We start from the raw sequence: 23,348 nt of genomic DNA, 5'->3' as shown, positions 1-23,348 counted from the left end.
TGATTTGTTACTTGACAAACATAAATCAATATGTAAAACTAGGAGAATATACATCTGCATATATACTGTAGTAATTATATCGTGTGGCATACCCCAGGGATCAATACCGGGACCAAATGACATCTGTAAAGTCACAAAAGACCGAAAGCTAGCACTTTTGTACATAGTAGTAAATGTAAGTATGACATTGTCTAGACCAGGGGTCGGCAACCTTTACTATGAAAAGAGCCATTTCACCCACTTGCCCACTAAAGAAAAATAGCCTGGAGCCGCAAAACGTTGTATGTTTAAAACAACATTGGAGGGGAAAAAAAAGACGAGTTGGAGTACTCTTGCTAGTACTGGAGATAAACTTTTGTTTTTAAATGAGCTCTAATTTATTTTTTAGAATCGTCAAATAACTCATTAATAATAATTAATAACTCAAATAACTCAAAGTGTTACTCATTTCCCTTCATGTTAACCTGTCAGAGAGAACTGGATAGCATCCTGTCTACTCATTCAGTCACCAGTCAGAACTCAGTCAGGATGCATTCATGGTCTCACACAAAGTTGGATTTTTGTAAACTCATAACAAAGACGTGCATTTTCACCACACGGGTGCTAAAAAATATTCAAGCATTGCAAAGGGAGCCGCAACAAAGAGGCTGGAGAGCCACATGCGGCTCTGGAGCCGCGGGTTTCTGACCCCTGGTCTAGACTCACTGAACATCAACCTATGCTTCTGTTAACTATTAACCCTTTCATCACTTATTATTATACATTTATATTATGAATGTTATATACTGTAATTTATCCACAGTGATCAGAACTGCTAACTGACTTTTATTGTACCATATTGTCACCGTCTTATCATTTTTGTATGCATTCCAAAATTGATGTATTCCAATGTTACTTGTAGGAATGTTCAAAATAAATGAAAGCATTACCATTACCATTTCTGGAGCCTTGTTAATAATAAGTTTTGTTAATAACTGAATAAAGTCATAAAGTCCAAACGTTCCTTTTTTTTTGTTAGGGTAATGCCTTCTTCCTGCTCTTTCTGCATTCCCTCCTGGTCTTCTGCAAGTAGTAATAGTACTGCAGCTGCGAGATAACATAGAAACCTTTTCTTTTCAACATCTGGTACGTCCCTTGCAAATAGAGAAATTAATGAATAGGTAATGTCTGCTATAGCGTGGCGTCATGGGACCAAATAATGTTAAGACTGCTTCACGGATGCGGGAAACGGTGGTGACGACGCCTACCCTTGAGGGAACAATGCCCGTTACGTGTACTATGTTGTGCACTAGACATAAACAGTACTTGATGTAGATGTATATAAGTGGTGTGTGAGAGTGGGATTTTGTGCCAATGTGCACCATTGGCAATGACGAATCTTGTGACTTATGAGTAAACACAAAGCAAACAGTGAGCAGACAAGCCTTCATGCTTTTCAGGAGTATCATCTATCTAAATTACACGCATGTGGCAAAAAGTGTCAAGGTGGCATAAGAGTGCTAGACAATTATTAGAGTATAGAGTGAGGTGTGTCGAATGCTAAGAGTCCACTGGGCCGGCGCCAGTTGGTGCCAGTTCGCGGCAATGCAATTTGCTGTGGCGCCTAGTGTCACCGATAAGATGCCTAATGGCGTGCAGTGGCTGAAACTGCCTCCCAACTGGCTCGTGGTGGCCCGTAACGGCGGCAAAAATGTTGGTGGCAAGAACATTTCTAAATGTTTAAAATCTTCATTGCGCCACTTGCATCAAGCAATCGGCGCCAAGCGTCCACCAAGTGGAACCTAATGGCTCAAACAATCCACTTATTGGAAATCCACTGGAATGTAATGGCGCGAGCCAAGTTGCTCCAATGATGCTAGGAGTCCACTGGGCCAGCACTAGTTGGTGCCAGTTCGTGCCAAAGATGATATGATTGGCGCATAGTGGCTTGCTGTGGCGACAATTAACGGCAACATGGCAACATGCGGAGTGAACATAATTTGGCGCCACAGTGAGCCACTACGCGCCAATCACATCTTTGGTGCGAACTGGCACCAACTGGCGCCGGCCCAGTGGACTCCTAGCATCATTGGCACAACTTGGCTCGCGCCATTACATTCTAGTGGATTTCCAATAAGTGGATTGTTTGCGCCATTAGGTTCCACTTGGTGGACACTTGGCGACGATTGCTCTTAGCATTAGGTTGGCCACAATAAAAGGCCTTTTATTATACTGTACGATACTATACGATGTTTTGAAAATCAATCACCAATGTGATCACCTTTTGCATCAAATATCACATACGCTGAATATCACATACCAAATATTCTCAATGGCTGACATGGAGGGTGAGTTGGTGGGTGAGTATACTGGCCATGCATGAAGTGAGATGTTTTCAGCCTCTGGGAATTCTACAGATCCTAAAAACACGGGGCTGTGCATTAGCATACTGCAACATGAGGTGATTGGTGTGGACGAATGGCACAATAATGGATGTTAGGATCTACGTATCTCTGTGCATTCAAAATGCCATCAGTAAAATGCACCTGTGTTGTGGATGGCGCGGCCTATGGTGGCTCGGTTATGATATGAGCAGGCGTATGTTATGGATGACCAAAAGGTGCATTTTAGTGATGTTGTTTGTGTTCAAGTCAATGTTTCATTTTAGGCTGCAAATCCAAAAAAGGGTTTGGATTCTTACACAATTCATGATTCAGCACTAGATTGTAATTCAGCACAGTCAAGCACAACTTTCTCAAAAACTAAAAGTTTGCTTGCTTTCTTCATTTTGGTCTTTTCCCTGTCACGGGTCACCACGGTGAGTCAGTGGCATAAAAAGTGTAATTAGATCTTTCCGGAAGAGGAATGGTGTTTTGCTGTCTCCCTTCATCAGAGCTATTGGCCAATCAGACTCCACTTACAAGGTTCTATTTGCAGCTGGAGGGAATGAAACTTGCAGTGTACATTGTAAACACATTTGCTGCTCTGTGATGTGAACAGGAAGCAGCTGTCACCATCGACAGTCCCTCGCCCAGCTGTCGACCTATGCCGTGAAGCTTTCTTGAAAAAGTAAATTTGAGGATGTGCACTTTTCTCCGCTAATCTTTAAGGTAATTGAGTGAACTGATGCATGCGTGTCTGCATATGGATAGCTCATCTGGCTGTCACTGCACTGCACTTGGCATAAGAAACTGCCTTCAGTGATGCTGGACAGAGTCACAGGTCTAACACATAATTATGCCACACTTCTTAAGTATGGGTGTTCCAGTCAGGGTTTTATGCTGCTGATACCCATAGTTTTCTACACTTCTTTATTTGCTTAGCAAATCTCTGCTCAAACGATGTTGCCATTGTCTTTATGCTACTTTGTACTCATTTGTCATTATATAAATGCATCCGACTTGCACAGTAAAAATAAAATAAAATAACCACACACCAATAGTCCTTTGAGGACAATGCAGAATTACTACAATGACAACAAGAGAACAAAATTGTTCAGTGAAAAAGTTCGTCCGTACACCATGAATATGATATCCACTTCCCCGTGGGACAAAAACCTGCTCCAAACTCACTGCATTGCTTGTCACATTTGGAGTGATGATGAGAAACTAGGTGGATAATTCCAGCTAGCTGGCTAGTGACGAGTTGCCGCAAGTGACAGGTACGCAAAGCGTGGAAAGAATGGTAATGGTAATGGTTTATTTCATTTGAACATGCTTCAGATTACAATTGAATGCATCACATAATCAGTTCACAGTTCCACATGTCCAAAAGGAGTAGGAAGAAGCTTATTAAATCCTACCCCTCCATCTGGTACTTTTACAATCAGTAACATGTTACATTTGTTCACTTCCTGCTTTCCTAATATAGTTTAAAATTTAAAATTTAAAATTTAAATTTTTCTTTTTTTATTTTATTTTTATTTTTTGTCACGTACCGAATTACGAGGTGATATGACCATACAATGACATAATGGGTACCATAGTAAGTGTCAATATAGTGATATATATAGCACATCATGACTGGTTCAAGACTCTTCATCCTTGTATTTACCAAACATCAACTGCTTGTATTGTTTCTTGAATTCGCTCATCATTGTGCAAGAAAGATTGAAGAAAAGTCGAATACTAATAGGTTGGACAAGGGCGTGATCAAACAGGAAAGCTGTAAAAACTGAATCCATTGAGGTTTTATGGACTAGTGTTGATTCTCGTGTCAATTAGAAACCAAGTTTGTCCTTTGTTGGGTCAATACGGGGGTTTGGAAACCCTACGAGACACAGCAGACGAGCTGATTGTTTTTTGTGATTCGGCTTATCAGCAAATGCCGATTATATGCTTTTTACAGAAATCGAATGATACTAATTGATCAGAGCATCCCTATTCTGAACATATGAGACTTAAATGTATACCACAATGTCAAATAATAATAAAGGAATTTGTTTGTATGATTGTTGAATACAGCCCACCAGTGGCAGGATTTTATAGCAGTGGGGTGTTGTGGGAGGATTAACGGAAGAGAAAGAGAATATAGAGCAGAGGGGTGTGCATACATGAATATTAAAAGTCAGGGCTGAAACACCGTCAACTAATCCACGGCCACAAAGCGTGGGAGGAGCTTTAGGAGGAGCACCTAATCTGAGGTTACAAGGGAGGATGCCGAGCCCAAATGTCTGCTGCCATTTTAGTCCCTTTCCATTGAACAGTGGTGTATTTAACAGGCTTACTTACCCTGGTGAATTCCGGGAGAGTGTTGACGCCGTGGCCCATCTCCTGGTGGACTCTCGGCGAGGGTTCGGGAGCTGGAATGACGGTGCTCTCAGCAGGGGGTGGCACAGCGATTCCCATGGAGCTGATGGCAGCACCTGAGGCAGAGGCAGCAAGGGGGGGCATCTTTACATGGTTCATTATTCATTATCACCAAATTATTCTGACTCCTGTCCTCTGGCCTATATTTGAATGCGTGTGACAGCTGCAGTAAGATGGTTAGAAAAGTAGGATTTCACTCATGTCTTGAACTTTTTTTCCTTTTTTTTATTTTTATGCATGTTTTCATTGCACTAATGATAACTTAAGTCATGAATGTGCCAACCTTCAGATTAGAAGCCACTAGTGCTTCTCTGACATAAAGACACTGGAAGGATCCATTAAAAGACAACCATGTACACTGTCACAAATAGAGTAGACATACTGCAGTCCAACGCACTTCAAAGGGTTTTTTTTTTTTTAGTAGAATAAACACATGATGTTGCTCCTCCAAGATCTTATTTCTTATGGAAATAGTATTAAATTAATTCTATTGCAAAAAAAAAAGTAGAGTAAAAATGCAATTTGAATAAAAACCGATCTGAAGACGCACTGTTGTGTCTACCAAATGACACTCACGCAGACAAATGTTGTTTTTGAACATGTGCAGGATGCGCTGACAGCCCTGCCATTCATTGCCGCTGCCATCACACGTGCACCACTGGGACACCTCTGTGCTGCTGTTGCTCACGTAGTTGGGAGTCATAATGGTGCCTGCAAAGACAGCAAACATTAGTTTTAATGCTGGAAGAAAGAGTGTGATGTAAGAGTTTTGTGGAAGATATCCCACCCTCGACAGGGTCAAAAGGGCTTTTAAAGATGTAGTCAGGGAAAAAGAGAGAAATAATACAAACTGAGACAATTGGATGAGCGGCTGCTATAAACTGCAAATGTCAGTTTTAGTTTAAAGGCCTGCTGACAAGATTAACATGACAACAACAACATAAAGGCTTGAAAGACAAGTTTTAGAATGCTATAAAAGACCTTCCGAGCCATCATTGAGTGTGTTAATACGATATGTTACTCGAATATGATTTCTTTGTTATTTTCAACATGATTTTCGACCTTGTTAAAACAAATTGCTACAATGAACTAGTTAGTTGAGTGACTGTCAACCAAATACAAGTCCACCAAGTTTGGAGACAATGGCATAAAAACATGCAGAGCCTTTTGTTGTGATTGGCATATCTGACATTGCTGTGGGCTTTTGACCTTGACTTTATTATACGTGTGAGTAATCTATCCATTTGGTTACATTTTTGTACAATTGTGGAGGCGTTACTTACAATATGTGACAAGCCTCAGGTTTCATACACTACGGTTGTCGTAAATATGATTGGGTTTTCATCAACACTTTCCTTCGATTTTCGTACAGTGTCTCAGTTTTCCTGCAGTATTTTCCAATAACAAATCAGTTTTGTTTGCCGACTCTCTGTTTTATTAAGCGTGACTGTTAAATAACTCACCATGGGGCCAAAGAATGTTGCGAGTGCCAGTAATTTGATAAAAAAGTTGAGAAATACTATTGAATTCCAAGTCTGCATCAGCAATAAGTTTCATCCATTCATCATTTATAATTATTTTTGCATTGTTTCCTGTACCACCCTCGGCCATCTCTGTGTGGAGTTTGCATGTTCTCCCCGTGCATGCGTGGGTTTTCTCCGGGTACTCCGGTTTCCTCCCACATTCCAAAAAAAACCTGCTAGGTTAATTGGTGACTCCAAATTGTCCATAGGCATGAATGTGAGTGTGAATGGTTGTTTGTCTATATGTGCCCTGTGATTGGCTGGCGGGTGTACCCCGCCTCTCGCTCAAAGACAGCTGGGATAGGCTCCAGCACCCCCACGACCCTCGTGAGGATAAGCAGTAGAAAATTATTCTCTATAAAATGTACTTTTTGTTCATATTTTTCAGTGTCTTTTTTTATATTTTGGTTTTTATCTGACCTTTTGGAACAAAAACTGTGGTGCCACTGTAAGTGGTTGTGGGATGCGAAAAAAAAAGACCATGACACAATCAAACCTTGAGCTTACACTCCACCTGAAGGTGACTGTCAATCATCAGTAAAAACTAATCAGCAAAGCAGCTATGAATTGTCACTGTCCGTGAAAATCACATGAAAAATTGCAGGAAAGGTTTCAGCATGTTTGACTGTGCTATAACCTTGATCTTTGACCTTGTTGCATGGTCATGTGACACACAATGGGCGCTACTCGAGAACCTATATCATGAATATGAAATGTTGGTCCTGTGACAGATTGAAAACCAGTTGCTGCAGACAGAAATTGCTATTTGTGAAACCATAAAGAGTCACGTTGTGGATGAAAGCAACGATGATAAAAGCCAAATATCACTGCAAAACACCTGCTGGTGATTTCTAATAATCCTTGGTGCAGCTTTCCAATTTGGTCCCAGAACTATTCCCTCTCCCCTTTCATTGACTCACCTATGAGTCCAGCGTAGGCCTTGAGGCACATGGCTCTGCTCTCTCGCATGCAGCCAGAAGCAGACAGAGGAGCTGGCTGACAGTTGTGCTGGAAGTCGGCAAAGCGGGATCTGAAGCAAACACACACACACAAAAAAAAAAACACAACAGTGAATACTTCTTTTCATGAGTCCGCAAATGCTGGAATTTGAAATGTGTATTGATCTGCTTAAGGTTGACCAAATAAAAACGGAATGAAATAGAAATGCATGATTGTCGACAACCACCGAGGATCCCACTGGACGTCTTCTGGGTTTTCTCATGCATTTCAATAGCCTGGTGGGTGAAAGCACAGACTGTGTGAGTGTGTGTTTTGCGTGTTTACTGGCTCAAATAACCGCCTTTATTGCATTATTTCCACCAGCAAACACACCACTGTGTATTTCGTAGGAAGACAGTTCTAAAGCCTGCGAGCAAGCAGGTGTAGAGAGTTACTGGTCACATGGGCAAGGAAGTGATAAAGGGCGTACATTTGATGCTGTTCGTGAGGTAAGAGAGAGTCAGGGCTGGGCAGAAGTACTTTTTGACTATTACATTATGCTATATTATGCGCTTTCACGTAATATTCTGTAATGTTAAGCCTATCATCTTATCTATAGCATCTGTTAGCCAACCTACTGTTTAATTTGGAACCTCGGTTTTCATAAGCCTCAGTTTTCAAAGAAAATTATTGGTTATCGTCTTGGTTAACATATGGCTATATGGAAGGAACATGTGACTCAATGCAACACAGTGTGCTGATGAAGCTGAATATTTCTGAATGTTAGATGAAAATATTACTATAAAAGTTGCAAATGGTCGCAAGGTAGCATCTGATACAATAGGATTGTAATGTAAAGGTAGGAACCTTTGACACAGCTTGCAGTGGGAACGGTTTAAACGAGACGCATAATAGACAGTGGGCTGGGCCGGTGTGTGTAATGATGGCAACTAATGATGGTAAGTCTAGAATAAAGTATATAGCTCTAAGTGTCCACTCTTTAAGGTTACATTTGTAGCCTAAGGTTAAATGTTCATTTATCCATTTCATTTGTCATTTATATGTATTTAGAATTTGTGTCAACTGATATGTGTGTCAAGCTACACGCATGCATGAACACAACAGCACAACATGCGATGCATGAGGTGAAAGCGGTCGATGTCCCAGTCCTGCCACTCCAGCTCTGTAATGAAAAACGTGCAAACTTCCTCACCTACACAGCTCATCTCTGGAGCAGTAGTTCTGCAGGCTGAGGCAGTTGGGCTTGCCCACTCGGTCCTCCCCCTTGGCGTTCTCCTCGTAGGAACAAGACGGGACGATGGTTTTCCTGCGGCGCTCTCCACATAGGGTGTCGGAGCAGGGACAGAATAGCAACGCAAAGCTGTACTCCTCGGGGACGCGCTCCAGGAAGCGCCGCAGGGCTCTGTGGCATTTCTGACGGTTGCAGCCGTTGTCGGAGGCCACCGCTCGCTTGGTGCACGCCACCACGTATTCTGAGCGCAGGGAGCCGCATTTCTCATAAAGCCCACAGTCCTGGGCGGCCTTCAGACACTGATTATGTCCATCCACAGACACTGAAGAAGCTTTTGGGAAGGGAGCAGTTTAGTGCCCATCAACAATAATACTCATTCCTTATACGCCATGCATATACCTGCCATGATGGAGGCCATGTGTGTCATCTCAATATTTCGCACCAGATTCAACTCCAGTTCTTCATATGGAGATACTTCATACTCATCATATGCTGAAACAGAAGTGACACATTTGTTTCATTAAATACACTCACCGGATACTTGATTAGGTATAGTATATTCTAATAAGATTAAAGAGTGACGCATCATAACGCTGTCCGTCTAACTCAGGGGAGGGTACACAGCTTTCGTCAACAACTGATACAATAATGAAATATTGTAATATTGAAATAATGAAAAATGATACAATAACTAATTAAAACAAATGCATGTGACTGTAACAGTGACTGTAACTGACAGGTTCATCAACACATCAAAAAGGTAAACAATTTGATAGAAATAAACTCCAATCATATCTAATTCGGTTTTGTAGACGGTAGGAACAAGTGAATTATCCAATGGGTGGGGGGTGAGTTACAGAGAGCTGTTGGAGTTGCCCCAGCACCAAACAACACCGTATACTGCCATATTGTAAAAAGTGCAATATGTCTATGCCTGGGAGGAAGACTAAGCAGACATATGGACACACTTCACATTTGACGCTATGAAGAACAAGACGCAGTGTAAACCATATGGAGCAATTATCACTGCTAAAAACTAACTTGAAGCTGCATCTGCAGGCGAGACAAGGCGAGACTGTTATTATTTTGATGTTACGTTTACTGCTGTTTTGATTTATGTTTCTGCATACTGCCATGTCACATATCAAAAGTGTCTTCTTCAAAATGATTATTATTAGAATTCTAATTACAGTTATTATAAGACAACCATTGAAATGGCTATATATACGCTCTTAAATGACACTCTTACAAGCTATTTTTGTTGTCATTATTATATTTGTAAAAACAAATGTACCTTTAGTTGTACCAGACATTAAAGTGAACAAATAAACTGAAGAAGTAATTTTTTCCATGACTGTATACTTTGAACAAATTATAGTCCATAAAGTACGTTCATTCATTCATTCATTCATTTTCTACCGCTTATCCTCAAGATGGTCGCGCGGGTGCTGGAGCCTATCCCAGCTGTCATCGGGCGAAAGGCGGGGTACACCTTGGACTGGTCGCCAGCCAATCACAGGGCACATATAGACAAACAACCATTCACACTCACATTCATTACACAATTAACCTAGCATGTTTTTGGAATGTGGGAGGAAACCGGAGTACCCGGAGAAAACCCACGCATGCACGGGGAGAACATGCAAACTCCACACAGAGATGGCCGAGGGTGGAATTGAACTCGAGTTTCCTAGCTGTGTGGCATGCGCACTAACCACTCGTTCGCCGTGCAGCCCATAAAGTACGTTATGTTTTTGTTTCAGGTAAATTAATGTAACATTAAGCTTAGTGTGAAATTATTAATTTACACATATTACACATAATCTACTTGTGGATATTAATTTTATTACTGAGATGGTTTAAAGCCATTTCTAAAGATGCTTTATCCTTTATTAGTGGACTAAATGTTGTGCAATCTTCTCAATCAATTTAGATGAGTAAAGTATGACGAGTTGTCAAAATGAGCAATCCTTCTAACTAACTAGGAACAAAACACTTGCTCGAGCTGAAAAGCGGTTATGTATTTCTGTGTGTAATTCTCCTAAGAAATCTAACAAAACAAAGCATGACCTCAAGCTTTCCACGCTTGAAATCGGCTTTGAAGATTTTAGTGTAACTCTGCTAACAAACTAACAAATAAAAAGATACATGGATCAAAACATGGCAACACATTTTTTGGCTACTCTTTAATCCTGCTAATATGGTATGCCTTGATGATAACATTTCATATTTCGTCACTCTTTTGTAGGTACATAAGGCCACCAAAATATTAGAAACCCTGAAACTTTGTGGAGTACTCTAGTGGGCCAGGGAAAAAGGGATTACATTTTAGTGCAGATTCAGATAAAATTATTACCTTGTACTTTATGCAAGATATATTTTTTCACATGAACCGAATTTTAAACAAATGATGCATGCACACTAAACCTGCCATTCTAGTCATGTTTGTAAAAGCAGGATTTCTAATACAGCTTGTGTATTGGATTTCAGTACATTATGCAGGTGTGTGTAGGTAAAAAAAATAAACACACACACAGATGGCAGCACTAAAAACCCACCTCCAAACCTCACAGTCCAGTAGACCCTGAGGCAGTGTTCCTCCCTACGTGAGCCACGCTGACATTTGCACACTTGAAGGGGGCGGTGGTGCTGCAAGGAGTTCTGAGCCTCCAGGCACTCTGTCCGGGCATCCGGGCCGAGGGGCGAAACCGCCTCCTCTGCCGCACAGTACTCCAGCAGGCGGTATGGGACCATGCAGGACTGCTCCTGGATGCAGCCCTGCTCTGCCACCAGACAGTCTAAGGACGCCGACACCGGCATGCTACCTGGAGGAGACACAATGATACTTTATGTTTGCGTAAAAGGTGTTTAGATGCAGGGGTTACCTACCGGTAATTGTCCCACTGCGAGGTGTCCGGCTAAATAGGTTGTAATTAAGACAACACATCAAATTAATTGCACTCTGTAGACACCCCGAAGAACTACTCATTATAATAACCGCAAGGAAGATTAAATTGAAAGCACACAAGTGTTCTTCATTCACTATATGACCATAAAACACCACAGTTGGGGGGGTTGATTGGATTGATTGACATTCAGGGGCCATCCAAGCTTCTGGAACAAATCCAAATAAGCAGTCAGCTAATATTGTGGCAGAGTCTAAACCCAACAGCTTTATGCTTATGACACAACAATGCAAAGTGAGCACATTTTTTATCTCACACTGCATAATATCCTCCAACCGAAACCTTTATTCCCTCGGTTCTCAAGTTATAAAGCCCTCCTTGTTTCACTCTACCATGAGTGGATCTTTGGTACACAATTTGTGTTGACAGTTGCAGAATAGTATCCGATTCAGATGGTATTCTGTATCAAAAAGGATGTTGTCACAAAGCCTAATCTAGATCTGTTTGCATAATATTGATCATGGCTGTAGCATCTGTGAAAAAATTTAATCTCCTGGAAAACATTGTACTCATTCTATGTAGACAACAATTTTGCCTTTACTTCTTCTTCTTCTTTCTCTTTGGGCTTTTCCCTTCAGGGGTCGCCACAGCATATCAATCTCCTCCATCCAACCCTGTCTTCTGCATCTGTCTCTCTCACCAACTACCCTCATGTCCTCCTTCACTACATCCATAAACCTCCTCTTTGGTCTTCCTCTACATCTCCTACCTGGCAGCTCTAAACGCAGCATCCTTCTACCAATATATTCACTATCTCTCCTCTGGACATGTCCCAACCATCTCAGTCTGGCCTCTCTGACTTTATCTCCAAGACCTCTAACATGTAATGTCCCTCTGATGTACTTGTTCCTGATCGTATCCATCCTGGTCACTCCCAATGAGAACCTCAGCATCTGCATCTCTGCTTTCTGTCTTCAATTATGCCTTTACATAGATTATAATATTCAGATTGTATACACAGTTCAACCTCTCGTAGAGTCACTAATTCATTCCAGAGGTTCAGACTCTAACCGAAGCAGGCATTGAGTGAATCCATTTTTTTCCCATAAGAAATCATGAAAATCCAATTAGTCAGTGCGAAAAACCCAAAATATTAACAATAAATGTTTTATAGGTTGTTTTTTTCAAAATAATTTTACATGCATAAACAATCTGAAATCCATATAAATGAGGACTGAAAAGTATTTTTTCCCAGCTTCCACAATATTAATTTAACAATAGGTTGTACATTATTCACTGCATCATTAAAAACAGTTGCAGTGCAGTCCCAAAACACTGCAAACTACAACCACAATAACAAAGATCATTTTAAATAAATACCTCTCTGCCAGAGTTAATTAATTCTATCATCTACTGAGAAAAAGGTATCATCTTCATACTAGGTCATTATTGTTGTTTTCTTGTCCTGCTGCTTATGGCCACATTTGAGTTAACACACAGGCAAGTTATGGCGTGAATGAATCACATCTGGAGTGCACAGTCATTTTGAAAAGCAGATTCAGAGTTACAAAGATAACTTCTGTTTTATGTTTGTTTAAATAACTCCTGATGCATGGCTTCATGGCTTCGAGTTTTCCAGCTGGTGTTTTACAGTTTTCTGTTGTCATTGAGGCCACTAAATTAAACATTACTTTTCATTGCAGTCCCATTTCCAATTCCATTGTGCAATAAACATACATTCACCACTTTAACCTGGGCCCGCAAACCTTTCAAATAGGGTGCCCACTCAGATAGACTGTACCAGTCAAACATTTGGACATTTTATCATTCAATAATACGAAAAAGTATGTCCAACAGTATGGCTGGTACTGTACACTAACATTGGGAATGCCTATATAATGAGATCTAATACTGAGAGGTATTTCCACCTTATTTTCTACGATATTAGAAACAGCTACACAACATTGGCACCTCAGTTTTGTTATTAATTTCTTCCGAAAGGTTTGATGATAACCAAGGCGTGCGAAAAACGAGGCCATTTTTCCCATATGAAAAATTCTATTAATCTGTTCCAGACACCTAAACATATTAACAAAAAAATTGAAAATAATGCATGTAGAAAAGAACTAGACCTGTCACAATAATGGATATATTGATTTGTCAAATTATTAAAAAAAATAGGTTGGTAATTATGAGCCCTCGGGTCTGCTCTATCTGTTAGTCTCTCTGTGGTACACAGGCTGGATGACACTCTGCATGTGTCTATGCGCATTGACTCTGTATGAAATGAACACCAAAGAAAGTACACTGTGTCCTAGCAGTTAGCCCAAAGGCGATAGTTTGGAAGCCGAATGCCACGGTTCCAGTGTCCTCCCAACAGCTGTTTGATCGCAAAAATATTAAAAGAAACAGCGCAAAATGGTGCAGGTCAGGAAGTACAAGGTTAGAAATCACACGTGTTTTAATATTCTGCATTATACGTTGGTAGTGTCTTGTCTGTTTTTATTCACCTATTCCGTGTGAAGTTCTTTTGACACCAGGAGGACTGTTGGTGGCGTGCCGCGATCTGTAACTAGTATACTGTGCCTCACATAGGTGTATTGCACCTGAGTATCATCTAGTGGTTCAAATGTGACATGACACAATGGTATTTCAATGATAATCTTGACATGTTTTTTTTTAAAGACAATATTATGACAGACCAAGATAGAAGTTATTGTTGAAGTGGACTTCCCGTGAGACAGCATTCAGTAGTGTTTTTCGCCTTCTTTATCAAATTGCTGCCACGCACAACTTTGTTTGGCCCCATGATGAGTTATTTAGCAGTCATAGTCATTAAAAAAATGCAGTGAGTCAGGAAAATGCAGGGTGCTTTGTTTGGGCACTTGATTTTGCAGAATGGTACAGTACACGGAAATATATACAAAAATTTTGACAAAATTTTGTTAAATGAATAACATCTATTATTATCATTGCTGATTTTTGAAACAGCTCTTGACCTCATGAGATTGTGCAGGTATACCTAAAAGAAGCAATGAGCAAGCACAAGTGAAATCACGTTTAAACTATGAGTAAAGAAATGTCTATCTGTGACATCGGTGTCTGTGCTCGTCCTCCAATGCATGTTTTCTCACATGCATTAACATATAGATTACACACAAATACAGAGCACTGTGGTTGGATCGGTCACACACTTTGATTAAGCTGCTGCCGACCAGCGGTGCAAAGCGCAGCTGCCATCCCATTCTGCTTGCTGCACGTTTGGTAATCCCAGACGCCGCATGAGGTCCACGTCTCGCTCACGCATGAAATATATCATGAACAGAGGCTACGCTTTATTGTCGCTGCAGGAAACCTGCCGTGACGCCACAGGCTGAGGTGGGAAAACGATCATAGTCTCATAAAGACAATGCTTATCTTATCCAAACAGTAGGATTCTTCGATTATTTCAACACTCACACAAAGCGACTGCGTTAAATCTATGAAAACACCACAAGTGCCTGACTGTTCACTTGCACTCATTGTTTAACTCAACTCTTGAGGCAACAGTGCAGTGTGTGCTTGAAGAAGAACTGGAGATGAATTACTGTGATATGTGCGCTATAATACACTCTATTGATTTCTCACTGGGGTGATTAATACGATGTGCGCAGGAAAAGATGATGAAGGTTAACAGCGTTCATGAGAGGACCACGCGCCAACGTTCACAGGGAAGTGATTGGCTGTGGCCAATTTATCTCCTAGCCATTCAAAGGCGTGGGATGGATGGCCGACCATCCACGCTGCTGGCCAGTAATTGGAGATGAGAGGAGAGCGTGACGGAGGAGTGGGAAGTCTGGTGGGAGAGATGGGAGGGAGTGTGAAAGAAAGATATTCCTGTTGCATTGAAGTCACAGGATTTGAGGCGGCAACGGAAGGGCGAGGCGAGCTGAGGTGGCAGAAGTGCGAGCATATGGACACAGCATTAGGTACATATGCACAATCACATCCAATACTGCATCAAAATTGTATGGTGGTTGGCGTTTGCAGGGATCATTTGTGATGTGCGGAACACTACTGGAATATCAATGCATCAAATACCAGCTCTTTATGCTCGAAAAATTGATTCTGAAACAAAATATTGACACTTTTGATAATTCAGTCCTATCAGGTAATGTCTGAAAGGTTTGTTGAAATGATGACTGATGATGAATGTCAATTTTCGATTCAAATTAAACTCATATCATTCTTGGGAAAAATCTTAGAAAAGGGTTATACCAGGGGTCTCAAACTCAATTTACCTGGGGGCCACTGGAGCTAGGGTCTGGGCAAGGCTGGGCAGCATCAGGTTTTCCCAACAAAAAAAAAAACGCATAAAATAGAAAAATATACAAACTTTTTCAGTGCTTTGGTTCCGATTTTCTACAAGAAAAGCTCTGATGAAACATATCTTAATTTTTATTTTTCTGCACAAAATAAGATGAAAAATAAATAAATCAAGAATAAAGAAAATCAATCAATCAGTAATAAATAAATATAATAATAATAATAAAACAGCAAATAATAAAAACTTAAGAAACCACATATAGTTGGTGGGTAGACAAATTATTTTTTTCAGATTAAAATTAACAAAGCATTATTAGAGCCCTGTAGACATGACAAAACACGACTAGAGTCACAATTATACTCTTTTTATTTACAACATATTGCGCAATTGCAGGGTCTTGAGACACATGCTAACTCGCAAACTAGAGAGCTAGCGACCTAAACGTTAGCCTTCAAGTTATTTCCTTTAAACTTAAATAGCCAAAGACTTACCACTTCCACACGGATAGGGAGGATAACTATTAACAATTATTTAACCTTTAACATGAACATTAATCAAACGTAATAATTTTTTCTGGGTACATGATACCATACATCATCTATATCAAACGTGCGCGGGCCGCACTAACATTAAACTTTCATATCAAGGCGGGGGCCTCAAACTAGTGTCCTGCAGGCCACATTTGGCCCGTGGGCCGCATGTTTGAGACCCCTGGTTGAGCCCAATGGCTTACGACTTTCTCTTCGCTAACAATGTGTTTGATACTTTCCAATCGGGATTTAGGCCCCACTACAGCATTGAGACAGCTCTGATGAAGGTGACAAGAATGAACACAGATGCAGGCAAAGTCTCAGTTCTGCTAGACTTGAGCGCTGATTTTGACACAGTTGACCATGTGATCTTATTACAGAGGTTAGTAAACTGTGTAGGAATCTGCTCTAAACTGGTTCAAGTGTTGTATGGAGGACAGGAAGTCTTTTGTTTGAATTGGCAACTGTGTCTCAGACCAAATGACTATGAAATGTGGGATTCCCCAGGGGTCAATCCTTAGAGCTCTATTGTTCAATATGTACATGCTTCCTTTAGGCCAGCTAATACGCAGCTGCAATGTGTCCACATTAAGACTCTTTCTCTAAAACCTAATCATTAGGTAAGAAATCTAGGTTTAATAATGGACTCAGATCTGACCTGCACATTTCTTCATCATTCACAATCCTTACGTGAAACATTAACATTTAACAGCCACATTAAATCAACAACATCATTAACTTTTACCACCTACAAAACATTGCCTAAGCCAGATTTAGAGAGACTAATCCATGCCTTTGTCTCTAACAGAATAGACTGCTGTAACGGCCCCACCGGGCTTTCTAAAGGAGCTGTAAAACAGCTGCAGGACATCCAGAATGCTGCTGCTCGAGTCCTGACTAGAATTAGTAGAGATGCTCAAATGAGTCCTAAGCCTAGAAGCTTGTGTTAGACCTCAGACTGGTGGCTGTCAGTGCCTTGCTGGGTTATTTTCGTGCTAACTTGTGAATATAATAACCACCAAGCAAACATACAATGTTGGCTTCTAATGAGAGCGTTGGTGAGTTTGTCTGCGACCTGTGTTTCACTTCTTTTAGTGACACAGCTTGACATAGACTTCACTTTTCCACGAGATGTCCTTTATGTTGATTTTCACTGAAGCATCAACGCGGCAAATCTGTTCCGATATGCCTTAAAGCAGGGGTCTCAAACATGCGGCCCGCGGGCCAAATGTGGCCCGCATGACACTAGTTTGAGGCCCCCGCCTTGATATGAAAGTTTAAAGTTAGTGCGGCCCGCGCAAGTTTGATATGGATGCTGTATGGTATCATGTACCCAGAAAAAATTATTACGTTTGATTAATGTTCATGTTAAAGGTTAAATAACTGTTAATAGTTATCCTCCCTATCCGTGTGGAAGTGGTAAGTTTTTGGCTATTTAAGTTTAAAGGAAATAACTTGAAGGCTACCGTTTAGGTCGCTAGCTCTCTAGTTTGCGAGTTAGCATGTGTCTCAAGACCCTGCAGTTGCGCAATATGTTGTAAATAAAAAGAGTATAAATGTGACTATAGTCGTGTTTTGTCATGTCTACAGGGCTCTAATAATGCTTTGTTAATTATAATCTGAAAAAAATAATTTGTCTACCCACCAACTATATGTGGTTTCTTAAGTTTTTATTATTTGCCATTTTATTATTATTATTATATTTATTTATGTATTACTGATTGATTGATTTTCTTTATTCTTGATTTGTTTATTTATTTTTCATCTTATTTTGTGTAGAAAAATAAAAAGTAAGATATTTGAGAAGAGTGGAATGTTTTATCAGAGCTTTTATTGTAGAAAATCGGAACAAAGCCAAGTTTATTCCTTTTTCTGTTTTTAATAAATGCGTTTTTTGTTGGGTTTTTTTTGGGAAAAACTAATGCGGCCCAGTCTCACCCAGACCCTAGCTCCAGTGGCCCCCAAGAAAATTGAGTTTGAGGTTTGAGACCCCTGCCTTAAAGCTTCATCTCTACATAGTAGTCTCTTACTCAGGTCTCTGCTTGTGGACAAGTCTTTTCTTGGTCTTGAACTAAAGTACATCTGTGACATGTTAGAGCCACATGGACCGTCTCGGACTCTCAGAGAGAATCTCAGCAAATGGTGTCCTGTGGGTGCCCAGAATCAGGACTAAACACCGTCAGGCCGCATTTCCGTTTTATGCTGCCAAAATCTGGAACAGTCTTCCAGACGATGTGTGCCAATCCTCAACTTTGGCAATGTTCAAATCCAGGCAGAAATGACCAAGTACTCTATCTGCACTCTTATAGAATATTTTTTTTTAACTTTCATGTAATGATTTTATGTTTTACGGAATGATTTTATGAAGTGATTCTACCCTTCTTTTCTGTGTAGCACTTTGAATTACCTTGTGTACAAATTGTCCTCTATAAATAAACTTGCCTTACCTTTTGTATTGGTTGAAATCAGATTGCGAATTTGTAGCCCATATTGCAGCCCTAGTAGCCCGGGGGAGGTTCCACAATATCACATCACATATAAGAGAGCCTAGATAATAATACATACAGTCTTTGAAGGCTGGATGTAAAATGTCCAGCAGTTAATTACTTCATGGACTATCTCAGGGGTGTCAAACTCATTTCGCATCGTGGGCCACATACGGCCTAGGGAGATGTCAAGTGGGCCGGACCATTAAAATGATACCATACTCTGCTATAAATAACCAAAATATCATGTCTTTCCTTTGTTTTGGTGTAAAGAAGCACAAGAACATTAGGAAAATATTGAAATTTAATGAACTATCCTTTTACAAAACATTTCATGAAACACCTCATATTTCCTTAGACAAATGTGCAATTTACTTTTATCATTCACAAATATGCATTGCAACTGATCCCACTGATTGGTACTGAAAAATATAGTAATGCACTTTAAGATTAAATGAGACTTTTAAAGAAAGGGATTTTTAAACCACTTACACATACGCATATAAAATCTAAATGTAATCCCTGCGTACACCTTACAAACTAAGGAGAGTGATTTTAAATGTGTAATGAAGAAAGTGTTCGCCTGTCCTGTAAATCTGTAAACTTCATACATGAAACATACATTCATTCATTCATTTTCTACCGCTTTTTCCTCACGAGGGTCGCGGGGGTGCTGGAGCCTATCCCAGCTGTCTTCGGGCGAGAGGCGGGGTACACCCTGGACTGGTCGCCAGCCAATCACAGGGCACATATAGACAAACAACCATTCACACTCGCATTCATACCTATGGACAATTTGGAGCCGCCAATTAACCTAGCATGTTTTTGGAATGTGGGAGGAAACCGGAGTACCCGGAGAAAACCCACGCATGCACGGGAAGAACATGCAAACTCCACACAGAGATGGCCGAGGGCGGGGACATGAAACATACATACACATATAATATATACTGAAAATGTATGGAGTTGTATGAACAGTAGAATTCCATCACACAACTTTTTTTGTTTTGTTTTTTGTTTTGAAGCTGCTGACTAACATTAAAGTGCACATTTTTTAAATCACCACAGTAAGGATTCATCTTCACAGAGCTGTATTCTTTCAATGCAAACAGTAAGCCGTCATATTTTTCGCTGTGATGAGTCTCGTAGTGGCGTCGAATATTATATTCCTTCAATACCGAAACTTGTTGCAAACACACCAAGCACAAAGGTTTTCCGTGCATCTCTGTAAATAAATAGGACGTGGTCCATTTTTCTTTGAAAATTCTACACTCCTTATCTACTTTTCTCCGTTTGGATAACGACATTTTGGCTAATGAGGGTGTAGCGGAGAGGTAGAGACCAAGGTATTAACAACGTCGTAACAAGCAGCAGATGGCGCATTGATACCGTCAGTCTGTCTCAGTGATGCGGCTTGTCTTCTACTCTGATGGAAAGAGTGCGCCCCTTAGCGGATAATCCATGAATTGCAGCAAATTAAAAATATTAATTCCATGTCTTTTATGCATTTTTTCCACTTTCAAATTATCCTGCGGGCCTGATCGAACCTCCTTGGGGGCCGGTTCCGGCCCGCGGGCCGTATGTTTGACACTCCTGGACTATCTTATAAATGAAAGCAATATATTAAGCACCCCCATTACTGCATGGCTAATGGAATGTTCATGTACGGACACTAATTGACCTGTCCAATGAAGAGGATATACTGGAAAGCAGCAAGCAGGCATCAGTACAACAATGTGTGTTGACTACTTCCCTGCCAAAATGTTCAATTTTGGATGTGATTCAAGACAGTAAATTAAAAAGACGCATTCCAAAAGAGATTGGGCTGAGCAGATGGCCAATGACAGGGAGGTCTAGTAGATAGAAGTCCAAGTTCTTTCCAATCAGCAAATGACTGACCCTCATGTCATGCCAACAATTAAAATGCATTTATTCCCCACGGTATTAGGGATTTAAAAACACGGCACCATCACTTTTAGTGAGTGTGCAAAGGCTTTGCACTATGTGTTAAGAGGCGCAAGTGAATTAATGAATGAATTAATTGTGTATTCTGGCACTTGTGCAGCACTCGCCCCTGGACAGAGTTGTTTCCTTAAGAAGGACACAGTTGGTTAATCAGCCATAATTAAGGCTTGTGTTAGTCCTTGCTGATGCAGCCCTTTCTACTGAGTTTCTCCACCAATCAGCTCATTGTCCTCCAACATCTTTTAACATTAAACATATGCTTAGCCAGGAAGATTGCTGCGATTGCCATAGGCATCCTCAGTCAAGCTGAATCTTTTTCTTTTTTTTTGTCAAGAAACTTTACAAGTCGTTTTTCATACAGTAAAAGCGTTCCTATTTTCTCATTATGAATGTTAATGGTAATGGTTTTATTTCATTTGAACATGCATCAGATTACAATTGAGTGCATCACATAATCAGTTCACAGTTCCACATGTCCAAAAGGAGTAGGAAGAAGCAAAGCTTATTAAATCCATCTGGTACTTTTACAATCAGTAACTGTTACATTTGTTCACTTCCTGCTTTCCATAATACAGTTTAAGGTTTTTTTTTGTTTTTTTTTTAATAATGTACCTCGTACCGAAGTACAAGGTGATATGACCATACAATGACATAATGTGTACCATAGTAAGTGTCAATATAGTGATATGTATAGCACATCATGACTGGTTCAAGACTCTTCATCCTTGTATTTAGCAAACATCAACTGCTTGTATTGTTTCTTGAATTGGCTCATCGTTGTGCATTGTTTGAGGTCCTTACTCAATCCATTCCATAGTTTGATTCCACATACTGAAATGCTATGGCTTTTTAACGTAGTCCTAACATATAAGTGTTTCAAATTTAGTTCTTCCCTGAGATCATATTTCTCAAGTATTGGATTACATTTTTAGGTAGTTAGTTGTTTTTAGCCTTATGCATTATTTTAGCTGTTTGAAGATTAACTATATCAGCAAAGAATGAAAGATGAAGTAAGTGTATAGAGTGTTGTACATCAGAGTAAACATACTGATTGAAGTTTTGAAAAAGAAAGTAGGCAGTACACAAGTTGCTTTTACTGCACAAAATCTTTGGCTATAAACCAGGGCGCTTGAAAGTCTGACTTTGTTTGCTTTCTTTGGATGTTTTCAGCCGTCAGCTTGACAGAACAAAGGGCCCCGGCATGGGCCCAGTGTACGGCGAGGGATGTAATGAGCTTCTTAATGTTGTGGATTGCCTGACTGCCCTCGAACATAACACCTGAGAGAAGGACATTGTGGCCAAATTGATTTTGGAGACAATTAGGTCAAAGCCATAGATACTGAAATTGACCCATCTGCCAAGGACAAGCAATCTCATCTGGGGGGGACCCAATCATGTGCTCACCATCCGTCAGGAACTGTGTCCACTTTTGTCTTTCAGCCACTGACCCCATACAGTCAGCAACCATCGTTGGCCCCCCAACTAGTGTGACACCATGGACCATAAATCCAGACAGCTCCCTTGCTTCGCCTCCTCATTATGTTTATTTGAAAGAGGTTCCTAATGTCCCCACTCCACTCAAAGTGTAAGTACTAAATACCGCACATAAATATAACCTGTGGCTCATTTCACGCATATAAAGTGAATTAACAAATGGTTGGTTGCGATAAAAAAAATAAGATATCACATTTCTTAGCTGCTGCATGGCTATTTAATGATGATCACCCTCATCTTGAAATTAGCCTCTTAGCTCCTCCTCTGTTGTATGCAAACCTGCCCAACCTTTGAGACACTTTTTTTCAAGCATCTGCATCTCTCACAGGTGCTTGGGTATGTGAGTGACAGGAAAAAAAAAATCTCTGACTCACTTGGTTTGCAGGCTTTCAAACGCCACTGTTTCCATATGATTCAGTTTTTGACTGAAGTTACCACCTAAATTGAGCCTCGGTTTCTGTACACTGGCAGTTATTCTACCATATTATATTGTATTGTAATATAGCGCCTGGAACTAGGCCTGTCACGGTAACTCATTTTGCTGTTCGATAATTGTGCTATTTATTATCGACCAATATCCTATAATTTTGACATTAAAAAAAATATATATATCATTAAGATTATATTCAAAGATCATTGTGTCATGTACCTGTGTGAGGCATACCATATTAGCGATGAATCGTGGGTGTCACCAGCTCACACACCACAACAACTACACACAGAAACGCAATATATGGATAAAACAGACAAGACACTACCAACGTATAATGCAGAATATCAACCAACTAATACATGTATGGGGTCTCTATGTGCTTTTCAGCCATTTACAAAAAATGCAAAAAACACCAAAGCATGCTGGGAAACAGTAAGTACTCCGACACTTTATACACACACAGTTGTGACTTGTATTGTTGAACTATTGTATGGGGTCATATTTGAGCTGTGTAAAATAATGCACGACTTGTGTGAATTTAGATGGTAGCCATCCTTTTCCATTGTAACATGTGCTTGAATACAACACTATGGCAGCTCAGGAGGGACACTATAGACATCACTGCTTCCTGTGAATTAAAAGTTTGACCACAGGCCGCGACATGAGTGAAAGCGCACCATTTTGCGCACCAAGCGTTGACTGTCGGAAGGAAGGCTTTGATGCACAC

At 40.4% G+C, this 23,348-nt stretch overlaps 1 protein-coding gene across 1 annotated transcript in view; it reads right to left on the bottom strand.

Annotated features, from left to right (window-relative positions):
* The window catches only part of LOC131138773 (GDNF family receptor alpha-4-like), a 36,266-nt gene that overhangs the window by 5,457 nt on the left and 7,461 nt on the right, over positions 1 to 23,348 (bottom strand). The window contains exons 2-7 of the mRNA XM_058087989.1: positions 11,060 to 11,326; positions 8,901 to 8,993; positions 8,463 to 8,832; positions 7,231 to 7,340; positions 5,364 to 5,498; positions 4,710 to 4,843 (exon numbers count right to left, since the gene is read on the bottom strand). Coding sequence (XP_057943972.1) covers positions 4,710 to 4,843; positions 5,364 to 5,498; positions 7,231 to 7,340; positions 8,463 to 8,832; positions 8,901 to 8,993; positions 11,060 to 11,326 — 1,109 coding nt within the window. The remainder of the gene's footprint in view (positions 1 to 4,709; positions 4,844 to 5,363; positions 5,499 to 7,230; positions 7,341 to 8,462; positions 8,833 to 8,900; positions 8,994 to 11,059; positions 11,327 to 23,348) is intronic.

This window comes from Doryrhamphus excisus, chromosome 11 (genome assembly GCF_030265055.1).
Source record: "Doryrhamphus excisus isolate RoL2022-K1 chromosome 11, RoL_Dexc_1.0, whole genome shotgun sequence".
Taxonomy (NCBI): domain Eukaryota; kingdom Metazoa; phylum Chordata; class Actinopteri; order Syngnathiformes; family Syngnathidae; genus Doryrhamphus; species Doryrhamphus excisus.
Note: the sequence above shows the minus strand (reverse complement) of the source record. Positions and strands in the feature narration are given on the sequence as shown.